The sequence below is a fragment of the Venturia canescens genome, chromosome 6 (assembly GCF_019457755.1).
Source record: "Venturia canescens isolate UGA chromosome 6, ASM1945775v1, whole genome shotgun sequence".
Taxonomy (NCBI): Eukaryota; Metazoa; Arthropoda; class Insecta; order Hymenoptera; family Ichneumonidae; genus Venturia; species Venturia canescens.
The window spans coordinates 5,101,828-5,116,767 of NC_057426.1; the positions used below are offsets into that span (position 1 = coordinate 5,101,828).

General features: G+C 42.9%; 1 protein-coding gene across 1 annotated transcript in view; it reads right to left on the minus strand.

Moving 5' to 3' along the window:
* The window catches only part of hwt (heavyweight), a 151,843-nt gene that overhangs the window by 21,863 nt on the left and 115,040 nt on the right, over positions 1-14,940 (minus strand). The window contains exon 4 of the mRNA XM_043421398.1: positions 13,926-14,082. Within this exon, the coding sequence (XP_043277333.1) occupies positions 13,926-14,082 (157 nt within the window). The remainder of the gene's footprint in view (positions 1-13,925; positions 14,083-14,940) is intronic.

Here is a 14,940-nt window from a genome sequence, read left to right on the forward strand (position 1 = left end):
CTGCCTCTTACATTTTTTTAGTGGAGGCTGAGGCAACCACTAAAAGCAGCGTAAGAAAGCACAAAAATGCTGACATGCCGAAGGCAGGTCCATTGTAAGCGCGGGATGGCCTCTTCAACGAGCAGACTGTGAAACCAAAATGGAGTGAAATTTTCATAATCGTTCCGTGTGCAGTCGAACGGCCATTCACAGCCGGGCGGGCTCCTCGCGCTGAACAGCTTTCAACAATGAAGCGGTGCTTTGCTGAAGAAATTGCCGTAAAGTGCCAGCTCAAAAATCACTTCCCGGGGGTTGTCGAGGGACATTACTGTAATGGTTTTTTTTAGCCGGGAGTGCGACACAAGGCGAAAGGTTTTCCGACGATTGAGATTTTTTAATAATTTTCGAAATAGAAAAGCTCTTGCGGCGAAACAAGGGTCCCTTTCAAATTGAAATTTTCAAAAGTTGTTGCTTCCCGGACGGTGTTAACTTTCGCAGAATCGAAAATTAATGAAAAACTGTAAATTCTTCTAGAAAAATCGATTAAAAAGTAGAAAATAAAAATCGCAAAATTGGCGTTGATATTCCATTCGTCGGATGCTGTTTTACAAAAAGATTGAAGGAAGATAAAGGCCGGTTTGGATCGCGGTCTCGCGGGCCAGCTTGGAATGTCTATACTTTCGGGAAGGGCTGAAGATAATGGTCGCATTATGCTTGGGCGAAGGATCAGAACACGAGAGTCTATGTGGGTGCTCCTCGAGAGGAAGAGACGTCTGGAGGTTCCATAAACCACAGAAACCTGGTTGTGACAGGCGCTACGGGGCAGGAGACACTCCGGGAGGTTTGAGAAACTTATCTAAGGGAGTAAAAAAATTATTACCCGGTGGGAACTTGGGTGCAGGGGGGGGGAGGCTGGCGAACTCTCCCCATTCTCTTAATCTCTGTATCCCTCCACTTCCGTATCCTCAAGAATATCAGGAGACGAAGAGAGTGTGAGTTTTGTTGACGATTTGCGCCAGATCCAGAAACTCAGACAATTTCGTCGCTCGGTTTGTTCTCCGGTACGCGGAAGTCTGTCCTTCCAATTTCGTTTGGGCGAGGTGTGTGTGCCATACGTTTCAATTAATAGACTCGAGGCTCGTGACAAGAGGATACAATCAAGATGTTTGCAAGGAATCCGAGAAATACGTGCGTTTCGCTCGACGAAAATTCATCCTCACCAAACATTCTATTTCGTTGATTAAACAAAGTTGAATCCAGAGCCGTGCGTATACGCGTGTGGATAAATTCGTACAGCTCGCGTGTACGGACAGGGAAAAATGTTTAATGAAAAGTAGAACCGTGGACAAAGAAACCACGAGAAATTATTAAAACTCTCTGGTTTTTCTCGCACGAAAGTCCTCCTACAGGTGACGCTAGAATTCCACGAATTTTGAGTATGCAAATAATATCTGTACATACATGCATAAATATATGGGTAGAACGAAGCAGCTCCCCTTTGATCCCTACTCCCGTTCAGCTGAAACCAAGAAAAGGGGTTGCTCGTCTCCCTTTTCCTCTTTTTCCATCTTTCTTTCCCTGTCGCTGTTGGAGGGATTGTATCTCTGACAAAGACGAAACAACGTGCCAGTGGAAAAAGTACAACGTGGTCAGACATACAAAAAAGCCTCGTGTGTAAACATTTGTAACCGGGGCGTTGCCGAAAATTCATGGAGTCGAGAGCCTCGACATATAGCACCAAATTAGTTCCATTGTTTCTGACGGTACCGTCACTCGTCCATCTCATCTGGATCTCTCAATCTGTCGAAATGAATTCATTCCGCATACCTGAAATTCTCAATCAGCTCGATTTGTCATGTGTGAAAATAATTTTTCAAAACGTCAGCTTGAGAGGGCGTACAAACTTTCTTAAAAAGGGTGAATCTTCAACGGCCTCGAAAAAATCGACTGAAATCAAGCCTCGATCGAGTTAGTTGAATTCATCAAAAAAGTATTTTAATCCAATTTTTCGCGACACATTGCTCAAGTTCCACGCTAAAGTACTTTTCCAAAGATGAAATGTCGAAATGGAATTACGAGAGTAGGGCTTCGCTTTGAAAGGCATTTGAACATTTGGATTAAATGCATGTTTTAAAGATCTGTACTTACTCTACTTTGAGCTCCGTGCATTAATAAGACCACACTCAGTCATTCATTCCGTAAGCCCTTCTGCTCGAGCCATACCCGATGTACGAGTATAATACCCAAGTGCGTATAGTGCGCCGGAGGCTCTTGTTTTTCCCTCGCACAGCACGAGTCCATGCTCTCTCTTTTCGTTTCTCCCTCGCACTCGGAGTTTCTTTTTCTCTTGAAGCATCGGGTTGTTCGTACAGGATTGTTCGTAGCCTCCATACCATTTGGTAAATTGGGCTTCTCCCGGGCGCGTGTAATAGTGAACTTTTCGAATCCGTTCAGTCGCAGTAAACAAACGGCTAATTTCACACAGCAAATATTCGCAATGTAATGAGCCCGCGAAGCGAGTGGCTCGGAAGAATGGAATAACAAAAACTTGGTGGAACGTTCTGGAAACTTTGGTTGCTTTACGCACAGAAGAAAAGACACGGCGAAGAAGTAAAATGTGCTGTGTCAACGTCTCGAGATAAAATTCATCAAGTTCTGGTCGGAATGAGAACGAGTTTCTTTCGTTTGCTACGAAAGCCGACGCGGTAACGTCGTTTGACGCCGCATGAAAAATTCTTAATATGCGTAAAACCAGGACGTGCAAGTTATTGAATTTTTAAAGCGAAACGCTCCGACACCAGTTTGCTTAAATTACGTCGAAAAGGCTCGCGAAGATTTAGAAGAACCTCGACGATTGCAAGTGGAAGAAGGAGAATGAAGCGTCGACCTTCCGCCTGGGTTAAACGATTTGGGGATTACTGCGTGCTCGGAACCGCGTAAACCGAGCAAGTATGAATATGTATTCGCAGCTGTTTCACATCCGTTGTGCCTGGACTGCGATATGACCAATTACGTAGCTCACGCTCTCGCAATTGAAGTTATTATGAAATAAATTTCAACCGTTTTGATAGAAACAAACTTTATGAAGCAGTTTCAAAGCCGCAAAAATCGTGAGAGATAATATGCAGAATAACAGAACGCACAAAACAAACACCAAGTGAAAAAAACAAAAAAAACTCATGAATAACTGAAACTGAGTTAATCATCATAAAGCATGAATATTGAAAGAATTCACGTTGTTCTGTTCAACTTTGCACGTGAAATACAAGCTCAGATCCACACACAGTACAAATTTAATTTGCTGAAGTAAAAAAACTCGCATCCTTTAACCAAAAGAATATTTTTAAATAGAGGAAAATCTGCAGAATTTGTGAGATCAAAGGAAGCAGATAAAAATTTCATGAAACATTTCTGAATTTCTCACCAATTGCCAGATCCTGACGACTCTAAAAAGCATTTATTTCATTCACAGTGTTCTGCATTCCAATAAATATGAATGCAAAATCCCATTAAAGCGAATACGAATGAAAAAATATTTTCAACCGACACTGGTGAGATTTGGCAATGGTTGAAGCAAAGCAGCCTCGGACGAGGCCAGTGCGGCTTTGAAGTGGCGCTCACTTCGCGCAACAATAGAAGAAAAAATCTACCAAAAAAAATCCAATCCGTCTCGGTCTCCAAATTTCCCTGTTCACGCACATTTTTCAAAAATGATATTGTTGTTCATGAAGAAAGAAAATTAATCGATAACATCATTTTATTGATTAATTTGTAGTATACGAATTCCAGGAATGATCAAGTGATGCACCTTCGATTTGTTTGAATAGATACAACCCGTACCACGAAGGATATCGATATGATTGATAAATAGTTGATAAATTGACAAATTTATTAAAATCGGTTTTAATTCTAAGATGTAGAACCAAAGATTGTTAGACCGTGATGAAAGTTTATAAGATGGAAATAACCAGATAAGAATTGATTTGATGATGACACTTACTTTTGATTCCGTGGATTTAATTCATTGAACGACCCAATTCAATAACGATTTCAAGATTTTACTCCAATATTGACGATAAGTATCAGCACCATCACTTTATGTATCATCTTAACCGTAATCTGGTTTTATTTATCGATGAAATGCACAATATACGCCTTTCTTTTTCTTGTATGGATTTTTTTCGTGAGTTTTGGTAATACATTAATTAAAAGACTGACTACCAATCAATAAACTTTGTCACCAATGAAAACAAAAATACAACGTCATAGCAAATATAATTTTTCATATTATCCTCGCCTGCCGAGCATATTTCATCTTATATGTTTTCTTTACGATATTTTAAACACCCCGAGATTTGAGCGGGCATCCAAATGTGCTATCGTCTGGTGTGCCAAAAGCTAGGGATTCGTGGCGGCAGGAAGCACAGAGCGGGCAGTTGGAATTCGGACACAGGGACTCGGAGGCTCTCTCGTTAATCGACGTATCGCGAGGATATTGATTACCGATGGGTAATCAGATTTGGAGGTAACTATGGAGCGTCACGTGTTCTCGGAGGCGGTTCCATGCAATATTTATATAGATACTCGGAGTCTGCAGATGCGATATAAATACAGTAGCCCGCGCGTGCAATCGGAAGCTGAGGGTCGTCGGAGGGGGCGTGTGCGAGGGGGAGAGAGACGGAGGTACGAAGTGCAACGATGTATTGACGCGAGAGGGGAGTCGTATCAGTGAAATGGAGAGTCGATAGTGTCGATGCACTCCCAGGGATCCTGAACAACCCCTAATGAATCTATTAGGGGTCCGCGAGCGCGGGAGCGGCGTGAGCGACAACGTCGGGGTTCCCTCGGTCGGGGCAATCACTGTGCGGATAACACGAATCGCTGTCCCACCAACTTGACTCTCGTTTACATGAACGCTCCAACGATTTTCTGCACAGTGTACACATATACGTTTTAGATATTCGCTGTTTACATTCTAATACGTCGAAAGGAAAGTCCAAAAACGGTTTTTGGGCTCCTTCCATCTCGCTCCTTCGCTGTGCTGCTTTATGCTCGATTGATATCGACTGGGAGCACTGGATTTTCAGCTAATCCACTAGGATGATTAATCTCTGATTTATCTCGGATTTATCTCTGCGCGAGAGGGTACGTGGAACGTGTAATTACGTAGGAAATTGATGCGTAAGCTCTACTGCTGTTATCACGTGGGTCTGCATTGTTACGGGATTCTATTCTTTGATGTACTGCGTTGAAATTCATTGCTCGCCGAGCGGGCATACTGGGGCACAAATCGATGCTGTCAAACCGAATGAAAATCTAGCCAACCGACGGGAAATTACTTTTTTGTTGGGTTTACGTAAAAAGGGATTTTTGTTATCTTTGAAATTCACTTGAGCTAACGGATGCGAATGCGGGGAATGGACCCGTCGATGAATCGTTGCTGTGAGCTCAGTGCGAGAATCCGTCGACGGGGAAATTGAAGTTTGCTCATACACTATTGCGGCATGCAGCTTCCCGTCGCGGTTAGCTTCTGACCAGGGAAGTAGAAAAAACATCCTGATTTGTTTCGCCACACCCCCGTGCGTGCGAAGAAGTTAAAATCGAATGTAGATTCGACTAATAAAATCACGGTGACGGTGGGGCTTCGAGGAGATTTGAAGATATTCACCCACGCAGTTTCCCGCCCTCATGTGCACAGCCGTGCACACAAATATCTCTGAATCATTGGACGAGACGAACGTGAGCTCGTCCCTCTAGGAGGTCAAAGATTTTCCATCTTTTTTCTCTCCTTCTTCTTCGTGCTCGTTTCCTTTTTCTCCCCTTCACCAGAATGAAATGAAAGCCAATCTCAGTTATTGAGGAGCGTTACGAGACGATACACGGCGAGTTATATTCCAAGAGGATGAGAAGATTGTGACTGCGGAGCGATATTCCCGGGCCGTTTCGCGACAAGAAATGTGCCCCCGACAGCCTCCACCGAGATCTCACCCAAACTCTCATACATTCATTTTTTCCACAATCCCCCTCGGATTTTACCGTCTCGTGATAAGGATTAGAGCCGTTATCATCACATTTAAGATCACTGGCTTTGTGGATAAGAGCGAGGAGTGTGACACACGAAAAAAGTGAGCTTTTCTACAGTTCTGCAACACGTCGATGACAGCGAATCAGTAAACGTTTTTTTGCTGATGTCAACGAATGCACAAGCGAAAAAAACTTTGGAATAAATTGACAAGAGAGTGTTCTTTTATTTACGGATTCTTTGAGGAGTCAACTTTGCATATTTATGAGCATTGAAGCTTCTGTCAAAAGCACACGCACGCCGAAAACATCAGACGCCTGTTTTGTCTCTATTGATGTATTCGTTCTTGTTCACTTTTTCGTTCTATCGTCGTGCCAAGATTATTTTTCCTACTCTCTGATCTTGTTCTCGTCTCTTTGAGCATACACGGTCTCGGAAAAGGGGGCGAAACCCACGAGGGGTTAAAGGGCGACACGCGATACCTTATAAAAAGCTGACGTTTCATAATTTCTCTCGCTCCCTCCTCCTCGTTTTCTCAGGCAGCAATGCCGAGTGTCGAAGCGAAAAGTCGCAGGCGAAAATATCGGGGAAGGCATTCTGAGAAAAGTCATTGCTCTTCTGGGCCTGAGATCTCGGCGACGACAAAGACTTCTCCTTTGAGCTTTTCGAGTGGCAATTACTTGCTCTGTTCATCGAATTACTTACTTCGGTAATTTTATACTTTCTGGGCTCGCTCCGGTTCGTTTTCCGTTCCTTTATACTTAGCGACTTTCCGTATGCTAAACGTTCATCCTGCTCCGACAAATCCCTCATCGTCCTTTTCGACTCTCCCGCTCTCTTTCGTACATTAATGCACTATGTAATTGGCCTGAAATAGCGTTCAGCACTGTCGCAATCCCACTTACAGCTGTGCCCTCCGTAACGCGGCGCGCCTTCCCCTTTTCACGCCCCATCGACTCTTCAACCCCTTCGCTTCAACCTTTCAAGCATTTCCCATAAAAATTTACATTACAATGGAAATTAAAATAAAGTTTCAATACGAGGCAAATCCTGTCGTACCACTGATAAAATTTTGATGGCACAGCCCATCTGCACCCCGTGAATTCAATGAATTCTCCTGCTCTTCACTTTCCTGGAACGCCTGTACGAGAGAAAAACTTTTCAAATGGATACGTAATTATGGTTGATTACATAAAAATACATTTTTGAGCCGCGCCTTAAAATATTCCATCCCGAGAATATTTCCGAACTACCAATTTGACTGAAACCAAATTCACTTTAATTTCATTAATCGCAAGCTAAAATTACCCCTTAAACTGAGCTTTGTGGTCCTCCGGAAACACACGAGATTGGTAATCGCTACTTTTTGTGTTAACCACGCGAATTTTTCAAAGTACGTATGAGTAAAGATGTTCAGAGTATTTCAGCGACGATTTCGATTCGCAACGGTCTGAATTTCAGGTCACAACCCCACTGTCTCTGGCTCTAACAGCTCCGTTTAGTTGAGGTTCGTTTTAACGACGAGGAACTGTGGAATCGATGTTGATATTCACCAGGATAGTTTCCTCCGGTTGTGTAAAAGGGGTGAGAACAGAGCAATATGACGAGCCGATTTACCTACGGGGTTCTTCCCCGAGCCGGATCGTGTCCACCCGGATCACCCGAATATCGCCCCGGGGTCCGTTAGCCTCCCGCATCCGCGTATTTCGCTGCTCGTGACGGGTTTAACGATTTCTCTGGTTCGATCAGGCCTCATACACCGTTACCAGGAGCGTATTTGCACACACGTGTGTGTACATAAATATAAAAAAAAAAAAAAAAAAAAAAACAAAACAAATATTGAGAGAATCCTCAGCGAACTTTCGCGCACCCTTCGATTCAACGTTTCCCTGTTTCGTGTCAGACATACACCGCGAAAAGGGAGGGAAAAGAGACAGAAGAAAAGGAAATGGGCGGAGTGAGAGGGAGAAAGAAATTCAAATGAAATCGACATCGATGCGAAAGCCAGTATCCAAGCAGGCTCAATATCGGACTTCCCTGCTACTTCGTCGCACTTCACCGAAGGGTTGAAGTCCTCTCGTCATTAGAAAGGCGCATCTTCCAACGCTCGACTCTTTCCGGGCACATAATTTACGCCCGTTTACTTACTGCCATGCACGTATACCGGAAAAAAAATAGAAAAAAGAAGAGTCGCTTCACCGTCGAAACTCTGCCGGGGATTGTAATTCTATTTGAAGTTTTAAGTCCAACCGCATCGTAAATACGTGTGTGAAACGTGTGTTTGTGCAGGCGCTTGTGCGTGCATCTATCCGCGAATAGAATTTCGTTGGTTACCTAACAATTCTTCACGCTCGATCGAGCCCAGTTTCGCCGAATTTAGAAACTGTGTTCCATTGCACACGTCGAAATTCCGAATCGTAAAGCACTAAATTGTGGCAATCATTGTCACGATTATCAAGACGAAAAGAGGGTTGATAATGTATCTGCTGCAAAAGGTACAGGAACTGTGCGTAAAAAATTGTTCATCTTTTCATACAACGAATGAACGCTTCTTATACGAAGCTTATGAAAAAGTACACAGTAACAATGAAGTAAATGAAGGTCTAGGAAAAAATTCGAGACGATTGTCTTACTAGTAATAAAGATATGTTGCGTTAAAGATTGAACGGAATTGGTAATGAGCACTCGTATAAACTCACATTTGCTTATTTCACCATTTTGTTTCTCCTTGGCTTGTCCCTATCCTGTCATAGCCTTCTGTCTTTTTATTAATACTTTTTCTTGATGCATTTCCCTTTGTGTTTTCCCTTTGCGTTCCCTAATGTGATTTTTTACATAAAAATCTGTAGTATTTTCGCCAGGGACGAATGAAATTTCGGTTTGAGTCAGTGATGGATCACCGTTTAATAAATGGCTTGTAATTTCATTCGCCAAAAACAATATTTGGAAAAATGTATTTACAATTTTGAATGAACAACTCTCGCATTAATTTAGAGTGATAATATCTTTAATTAGGAAGTTAAAATCGACCCAATTTAGACACCCATAAAATACGATCCTACGGACATGATCTACCTTAGAAAGCCAAAAAAGTTTAGTCATTCGCATTTCTCAGAGACAAACAGAATATTTTGTTATTGTACATAATGCTTCGTAAAAAACATACAAAGCTTTTGTCTGAACAACAGAACGAAACCGTTAAAAAGTTCAGTACAGTTAGTTAACTGATTTATTTTTTTTAGTAATTATTCAAGAGAACATAAAAATGAATTTCAAACCGCATTCAATAAAGTTTTTTTTCGATCGTTAGAAAATGTTGTTGGGACAAAACTTTTGCTTAATAGTTGCTTTGAGTTGTAATAATTGATGGATAAAATCAGGTAGTTTTTAGTGAGTATCGTCAGAAAATCGATTACATTAGATATTAAGCGTGTTACGAGGTTAGACGCGGAAAGTGTTCAGTTATAAGGCTCGAGTTTGAGAAGCGAAAACTTGACGACGTCTTGTCTAAAGTTCCCGGAAAACGTTCACTCCGTGAACTCTGATATGCCTGCGCCGGAGGCGCTTGCGGAGTGCACTCCTTCCTTTCTCTCTCTCTCTCTCTCTCTTGCGAGCTCCATAAGAAGCAAGTTGGGGTGAATTCAAACTTGTGAGAAACTCGATTAGGCGCCTCTCTCGTGAAACGATTGGAACGAGGCAGGATCAGCCTCGATTTCGCAAGCTCTTGTGTGTAACTTCTATTTCACGCTTTCCACTCTCTCTCACACAGCGACGCCGATGCTGGGTTCTTGGTCGGAGTTGTAGAGGCTCGTACATCCATACTAAATGATGCCGAATTTTCTCCTGAGAACACTCGAACCGAGCGACAGGAATCGTATATTTTGTAAGGCTTCGGGCCAAAATTCCGGAATCTCAAAACCGAGTTGTGAATTCATGTCCGTGGATTGAAATTTCCGCAGAAACTCCGCAGTCTCGAATATCACGGACGTCTTTGGGTTTGGAAATGTTTTTTTAATACTCGGCCTCAAAACGTTGTAGCCTCCCGAGATAAAATCGTTATCGTATTGATATTCAAATTCACATGAGCAAAGTTTTGATAAGTTTGAACAAAAAAAAATGTTTAATTGACCGACGATCTCAGGATCGTGGACCAATTTACTCAGTTCTTTACTCATTGAATCTCATGCTCGCCAAAAGTTGTTTCAGCACACGTAGAACGACCCATAAATAATAACGTTCGCGTAGGCACGTCCGCGAGAAAGAGGAGCCTCGACGGAAGGGCCATGTCTCTGACAGTTTGTAAATGATCTAGTTTCCCGAGCGAAAGAAAGATTTGCTTAAGCGAGAGTCGGGTATAGTAGCACGAGGGGAAAGGACGCTGAATTACAAGGACTACATGTTGGATGGAAGACTCCGGTACTGTATGACGACGAAGATGACAGTCGAGAAGAAAAGTTGAGAGACTGAACAGATAAAGGATTTTTTAGACGAAGGTGACACAAAGAGAGGATTATTTTACCCTTGGCTTTTGAAAGTGGAAAGTGAGACAGGGCAGGGCCACCCTCGGCCTCTTTTACTCGGTATACTGTGGAGTATTCATCTTCCTGGTGAAATACGGCAACAAACTTTTCGAGACTGTACAACTCCTTGAATACTAAAAGTGTGACGAAATCCTTGATGATTATTAGCTTTTAATAAGATAAAAAGGCTTTTGGTATCGTTTGAGTTGACAGAAGTCGGAACGGGTATTCGAAACCTGCACCGTTGAGCTGCTGAGACTTTGGGTTCGAGTGACATTTTAAAAGGTTCGAAGCAGTTTACAACTTTGGATAAGAATGATTTGAGTTTGAGGAAATTCGACTGTGGAATTTTATTAAGAACTATTTCGAAGGAATCGTCTCCATATGCTTTTCTTCATCGTAATGAAAATTACTTGTTTTCACGGTGACTCGCTCCGTTCGATTCCCTTCTCGCTTTGAGTACTTTTTTTATTTAATTTTCATTTCAAAGGGTGGCTGAAATGGACACAAAAGTAGCTTATCGTCGATTTGTTGGAAGGTAGTGAAACAAAGTTAGCAGCAAAAGTGTCCAGTTTCCCTGATGCGATGGCGGGACAGAGGAACGCCCCTTCGAACGCAGATGGACGTCCGAACGAACGGACAGAATGGTGTCATTTGCATACGCTGACGAGAACTCGTACGACAGAAGCAGAGAAGCGTGAAAGATAGGGAGAGAAAGGGAGGGAACGGTGAGGGAGCCGAGCGATAACTGCTCGGAGGTGCGGAATGAGGTACAAGTCACCTCGTACGATTAATTGAAACGGAGTCGTTTTGCAAAGAGAAGGGACGAGACACCGATTACTAAAACCCTGGAGGAGGAGGAGAAGGACAGAGATAGAATGGTTTAGGGTCGAGGTTACATTGTACGTGGACTTGAAAGGCTGGAGAGGAAAGTTCCAAATAAAAAAACAGACTCTGGCCTGTGCTGCACTTGAACACGTTGACGATGCTACGAATCCAAATCGTGCAGTTTTCTCTCTCGTCTATCGTGCTACCAACTCTCGTTTCTTCACTCTTCCCTCCTTAAACTGTCGAAGTTAAGGAAAGTGAAACTCCTTCATTCTCAAGTAAGTAGTTTGAGCACATTCAGTCACACTATGACGAAGTTATGGCAGGCTCGCAAAACTCTAATTCACGCGGTTTTTCTCCTCATTTCGAGCTTCCCTTCAGCTATTTCGAAAGTTTGTGTGTCCCTTCAACTGGCCTCACGGGTGCGAAGTAAGCAGTGAAGCTACGAGCGAGTACGATTCGAATCTCAAATTCAGCAAGAATAATCTTCGAATTTGTTTCCCCATTCGTACAAGATTTTTCTGTATATTCGAGCGAAGAATCTCATTCGATTGGTATTGGAGCATTGAGGCAGGAAGAATGCGATTTGGAAGGTGAAAGTAAATGAACTTTGAGTGCAAAAGTAAATATTGGACGCGAGCATTGATCGCATTCCTTATAAAGGGACCACAATTATTCCATTTTACTGAATGATTTGTTTTGTTGAGTGAAATTTTTAACGATGTACTCGAGACTTTTCGAGTATTTCGGGACAAGCGAACGTGATATTTCGGGTGCTCGAATAGTCAACAATAAAATGTAAACGCGTGTATACGGTCTCATGAAGAAAAAAGGGAAAAAATGCACAAGGGTGTACGGAAAATAAAAATCTATGGATGGGAAAGCATTGGCGGAACGGTTAATAAGTCCCGAAGGGCTGTTCTGTAAAACCCTCGAAACTTTGCAAACCCGAAGGCAGCGGAGGTGCTCGGTGTAGGGACCAAAAGTGCGGAAGCAGGGACGAGATCGTCGACAATGGTAGCAAAGCCAACGTGGAATGAGAAGTTTAATTAAATATCGTGTGACACATTAAGGGTGCATGGTCTGCGCGAACGCGTGTACGAGTGACTGGGAAGAGAATCAAAAGTGAGTTTAAAACGTGCTACTGATGTTGCTAGCGTCGATGGCCCACCGCGATAGGAAGCTGCCTCCGAAAATCGTAACGATCTCAAGGGCGCAGAGAAATCCGGGTGAATTCAAATGGGTAAATATTTCAGTTAGTTCGTTATTAACGAAAGCTGTGATTTTACGGCTGCACCGACCCCTACTGGACAGTTTATTTTTCATAGAAAACCTGCTCAAGAATTTATCATCGTAGACTGTTTGAATGAAGAAAATTCTTCGTCAGAACGATCCTCGATTGAATGACTCGAATAACGAATTTTCCAAGAGAGCTCTTTATATGCAATTCGATCGCATCTTGTCGCATGTCTTTTAATAACTCCTGATCGAGGTTGACGCAGAGGAGTAAACTCGTTCACTGAAGTTTGAGGCTTACTCAAACCCACGAAAGAGATCCTGCCGAAGGATCAAGGAATCTCGAGGAATTAAATAGCCATGAATATCGCAGGGATGCAAATATCCTGAGAGTTGTTTACTCGGGATCAGGATTACCCGGCAATCTGCATACTCGAGACTCCGTTTTAGTGACGTGTGGATGCCTTACTTGCCGGATCTCTCATTCGAGGTTATTTATACGTGAAATCGTGCCGAGTTACAAGACGGAAAAAGAGGAAAGGGGGCGAGCACGGATTCTCTTGGATTTCCTTGTGCACCCTGCTCCTTGCGTATATTATTATCGTACGAAGGTTAACGGATGAGTAATTTGTTTCACCCGTGACATCTTCCGGTCTTTTGCGGACTGTTGGTTCACTACTTCAAGTACGTACGCTAAAAGAATTGCACAAAACAGGGAACGAGGAAGAAACAGCGAGAGAAAAAGGCGGGGGTCTCGTGTCTCGTCGTAAGAGCGTTTGTGCTTGAACTTTAATATTCAAGAGCGTCGTCTCGGTGAGTTTTACAGTGGCAATATTTCTCTCTCCTCATCATCGTTCACCGTCAAGAAGCTATATACGGATTAGACTCTCGTTCCCCAACTCTTCCCTCCGTTCCCACTCTTATTTTCTTTCCCTCTAGATTGAGGCACTCTCAGCTTATGAGAGAAGTCACGAATGCGCTTCGGGGCTCGTTTTAAATTAGCCAGCAACCTTTATTACGACCCACGGGACCTTGGAGTCGTATCCACAAACGGCCAGCCATCCAGCAAGTACGCCAAATTACCGAGGAATACTTTTTTCTTCATTGTTATGATACGGACTTGAGATTCTTTGATTATCAGAGCTCGCGACAAAGTATCGCGGAGTCTCGGCGAGTCCCTCGGATTCACGATGTCCCCGAATTCGGTATTTAAGGGACTTCCCATACAATTTTACACCGTCACGAGACGATTTCGAAAGAATTTTTTACATTTTCTTCAAGTTTTGGTGAAACGTGTTGGCGGCTTTATTAATGGATGTGAAAATGAATGTGGAGCTTACCTGTGTACGGTCGACAGTAATCCCGATTCGTTTTGATCGACGTCACTGGAAGCACGGCTGGTCCTGCAGGCTCGTTGACGTTTTGAGCCGGCTCGATGTACGCTTTGCTTCTACTATCTCTGGGATCGCTGTACTGCTCGACTACTTCAATTTCTGGCTGCAAATCAAACATTTAATGCTCCACTTATACACACGAATATTAAAGAGATTCTCTTAAAAATACGGAGCATACGGAGGCTTCTACGATGAGAACTTTAGAAATTTATGAGTGTCCAAACCCATAAAATAGACATTTAAGGACCTAACCACGAACAAACTCGAAGCTCGAGCTCCATTATTCGTAGCTCGTACTAAATTCGATACTGCCATTAACTTCTCGTAACATTTCTCATCTGCCTACCGAGGCTTTTTCACAAACAAGATCCCCTAATTGTTTTCATGGCTGTACATTAACCAGGGGGTTGCTACGACAAACATCAAAGTTCTCTCGAAAGAAGAGAAAACAGGGATCGAAGAAGGCTGCTACCAATAATACGAATCAAGGGAATGAAACTGCCAATAAAAAGTGATGAAAATCTTTAGGAAAACTACTGTGCACTGGGAAAGTCTTGAAAGAAAAGTTGTAAGAATAAGAGACGTTTTTAACTCCACTGAGACATCGGAAATGTTCAGATACTGTCATTTACGTGAGCCACATGCATGCACGTTTGTCCCTTCTCTCATCAACTTTCCACTTTTTCTCTGGTTATCCTCTTGAAAGGAAGAAATATTGAGTTAAATTTGGGTTGCTGGGCGAATTGCGATCCAATGGAGAGAAAAGGGCCAAGGTATGAGGGAAGGAATGAGCGCGGAGGGTACGAGAACCCGGGCTGAGGAGGCTGGACGGTTGAGCTCTGATTAATTGGCTAAGAGGGAGGAATAACCGTGAAAGAGGTTTTTTCCTAGCTTCTTGTGAGGGTCGACTTCTATTGGGAAATCGTTTTGAAAGGAGAGATTCTTATTGGGGTGGACGACG